Source organism: Rhagoletis pomonella, unplaced genomic scaffold (assembly GCF_013731165.1).
Source record: "Rhagoletis pomonella isolate Grant_MI unplaced genomic scaffold, Rhpom_1.0 Rhpom_scaffold_00003, whole genome shotgun sequence".
Lineage (NCBI taxonomy): Eukaryota > Metazoa > Arthropoda > Insecta > Diptera > Tephritidae > Rhagoletis > Rhagoletis pomonella.
This window is the reverse complement of record NW_023458557.1, coordinates 80,847,431-80,850,396: the sequence shown is the minus strand read 5'-3', so window position 1 is coordinate 80,850,396 and position 2,966 is coordinate 80,847,431. Positions and strand designations below refer to the sequence as shown.

The following is a 2,966-nucleotide window of genomic DNA, read 5'->3' as shown; positions in this document are numbered from 1 at the left end:
TTCATACCTTTCATAAACATCAGCAAATTTTACTTCAACCGATTGCTGCATTTGAAATTAGGTTCTTGTGAGCTAAACAAAATGTTTATATTCACTGCATACACAGATTGAGGAGTTATATAAAAAAACTGATATCTGAACCATTAGTGGTGTGGATGATATGTCTTATAAAGCACCGATCTAAATGATTTTAACTCGCTTGTATTATCGATACGTAAGGGAGTTATGTATGTATATCGCAAAAACTGTGTACGATTATTTAGAAAATAGCTCACGATATTTATCGGTTTTAGTCATCCAAATGAAAGAGTTTTAAAGAAACCCCCTGTCTGAACAATCAGTTGTATAGAGGCTGTAGGTTATAGTAAGCCGATATTTTTCATTTACACGGTAAGCTTTCTGTTGATAATGAGTGAAAATAGTTCGAAAAATGATCGGTACATTGTAAAAATATAACCGCTTACCAAATTTCAGTCATATATCTCGAAAACTGAGGGACTAGGTTACGTTAGAACAGACAGGCGGACATGGCTAAATCGACTCAACTCGACGTTGTGATAATTTTCACCTGGCCTAATTCTTCTTATTCTGGTACTTACAAACATGATACCAAAGTTATAATACCATTTCATGGTTATGAAAGGTATAATAAGAACGATTGCACTGGGTTGAACATAATGTATGCTATGCTTGGAAGATGAGGCTCCAACAGCAGACGAACCTGTCTGCACTTGAGAGGAACTGGCGCAAATCCGCAAAGGCAATTAGCGAAGCTTTTTGGTATCGGCCCAAACCGATTCCAGTTTTACATTAAAACTACATAACATATATTTCATAACTTTTATTGCAGGCTTTACTGAATGTAATCTGACGAAAAGGATTCCGAGAAAACCTTCTGCTACAAGATAAAGTCACACTAACGGCTAGTAGCAAATTATTTTGAAAAATAAATAAATAAATAAAAATCAAGGATATCAATGGAATGAAATCAATTTTATTTTTAATTTTTTTATTGAGCTTTATACCACGATTGTTTATTGGGAAAAATTTAAAAAGCAACAAAGTCTAAGCGGTAGAAGTTATAGCAGCTATTTCGGAGATCACAACATCTCCTCATCAGACTTCTTTTTTCTAGACTTCCTAATAAACAATTGTGGTACAAAGCTCAATAAAAATATTAAAAATAAAATTTTAATAAGCCACAATAATATTGACAAATACATAGTTTAGGAGGAGCCTGTCTGCAACTATACGATAAAGCAAATAAGCAAATGGATGTATAGAATTGACAACAACAACCACGGTGTCAAGTTTAAATAGCGGCAAATCAGCTGCACTTGATAGTAGTTGGTTGAATAAGGAAAATGAATTAGCAACAAGAGTTTACGGGATGTACATAGCTCAGTGGTTAACGCTTCTGACTTTGAACATCGAATTCGCAGGTTCGATCCCCGCTGAAGTCTAGAAAAACCAAGTCTGATGAGGAGATGTGGTGATCTCCGAAATAGCTGCTATAACTTCTACCGCTTAGACTTTGTTGCTTCTTCAATTTATCCTAATAAACAATTGTGGTATAAAGTTCAATAAAAATATTAAAAATAAAATGTTAATAAGCCACAATAACATTGAAATCAATTTTGTTTTATTTATATTAGCTAGTATATTAACTAGTCATATCAGTTTGTCTTCGTGAATTCTGAATATCAGACCAAATTCTTATGGACTTACTGACCCATACCATATGGGGTCTTCTTGTTTACGGGCACATAGAAATGACCAAAGGCACTGACAATGCTACTAGGGGCAGCCATACGAATTGAGGAATAAGTGCTACCACATGAATTCTTGATAGAATTTTTATAGTTTTCACACTTCACCGATGGAAAATCATTATTGGAAACAGCTTCAGCATAGTATAACCATGAGCGTCCGTGAGCACACGAACCGGAAATATTCAAACCACAACCGGGTTGACTCTTACCACCGTTGGGATAAAAGGCAGCTTTGCCAATTGGCTTTAAGAAACCGAAAAGACCACTACACGTCTGAATAGAATCAACATATTCGGCATCATCTTCATTCAAACGTTCAGCTGGTTCATCATAACTGAACAACGGCAATGCATGGTCCAAGCCGGTAATCTGTTGAATACGTCCATTTCGTACATTTTTGCCGGCAAACCCAGAGATGTGTGCAGCCAAACTGTGACCGATTACATGCAGCGTCTCAAAAGATAAACCACCTTCCTTGTACAAGAAGTCAATCATGGCTTTTCGACGAAGCGTAATTGAGAGATTGCGATTTGCAGCTCCAATCTACAGAAATAATGTTGTTTGTTGCCGAACAAAGTTCGAGGTTTTTGTTACCGATGATGTCGATGTCATCATCGCCCATGTAAAAAATTCTTCCTAAGTGGTTTAGTTCTGCAGCTCTTATTATCTTAACATTTGCATCACGCGATCATAAATGCTCTTCTGCTCACGCTTTAACTTGGGAATGTTTGATTGGGCATATAATAGTAGAACCTGAAGCAGCTCAAGCAGACACATTATCTTTTTTTGCAATATACGTAGTAGGCTCTGGCGATCCCAAATTATATTGTTTATGATTCAAAGTTAACTGTTTTATAATGTTAGGGAATGGTGACAACAATTTAAATTTTTATTAGGGATTTTTTAAACAGCTTTCATGGGACATTTTTACGTTACGTTTGTTTAAGTGACTTGCGCTCACTTAAAGTATTTCCATGACTTGCGCTCATAACGACTTGCGTTCGCTTGAAATTACTTGCATGGCTTGCGTTCATGCATCCCTGTTCGAATTCCACACTACAAGCATCCCTGCTCTAGTTGGAAGTTCGACAAGTGCACCGGAATTGCTTCCCAGGGTTGCTTATTGGCACTTTGGGCTACTTCCAGTGTTGGCTATAAATGCAACCGCCGCCTTGTCATTCCTTCTTCTTTTTT

At 36.6% G+C, this 2,966-nt stretch overlaps 1 protein-coding gene across 1 annotated transcript; it reads right to left on the bottom strand.

Moving 5' to 3' along the window:
• Positions 1–1,724: 1,724 nt before the first annotated feature.
• LOC118736396 (lipase member H-B-like) lies at positions 1,725–2,394 on the bottom strand. Its single transcript, XM_036466489.1, is given in 2 exon segments — positions 1,725–2,271; positions 2,273–2,394. Coding segments are annotated over 2 exon segments (669 nt in total).
• Between the last annotated feature and the right edge of the window lie 572 nt (positions 2,395–2,966).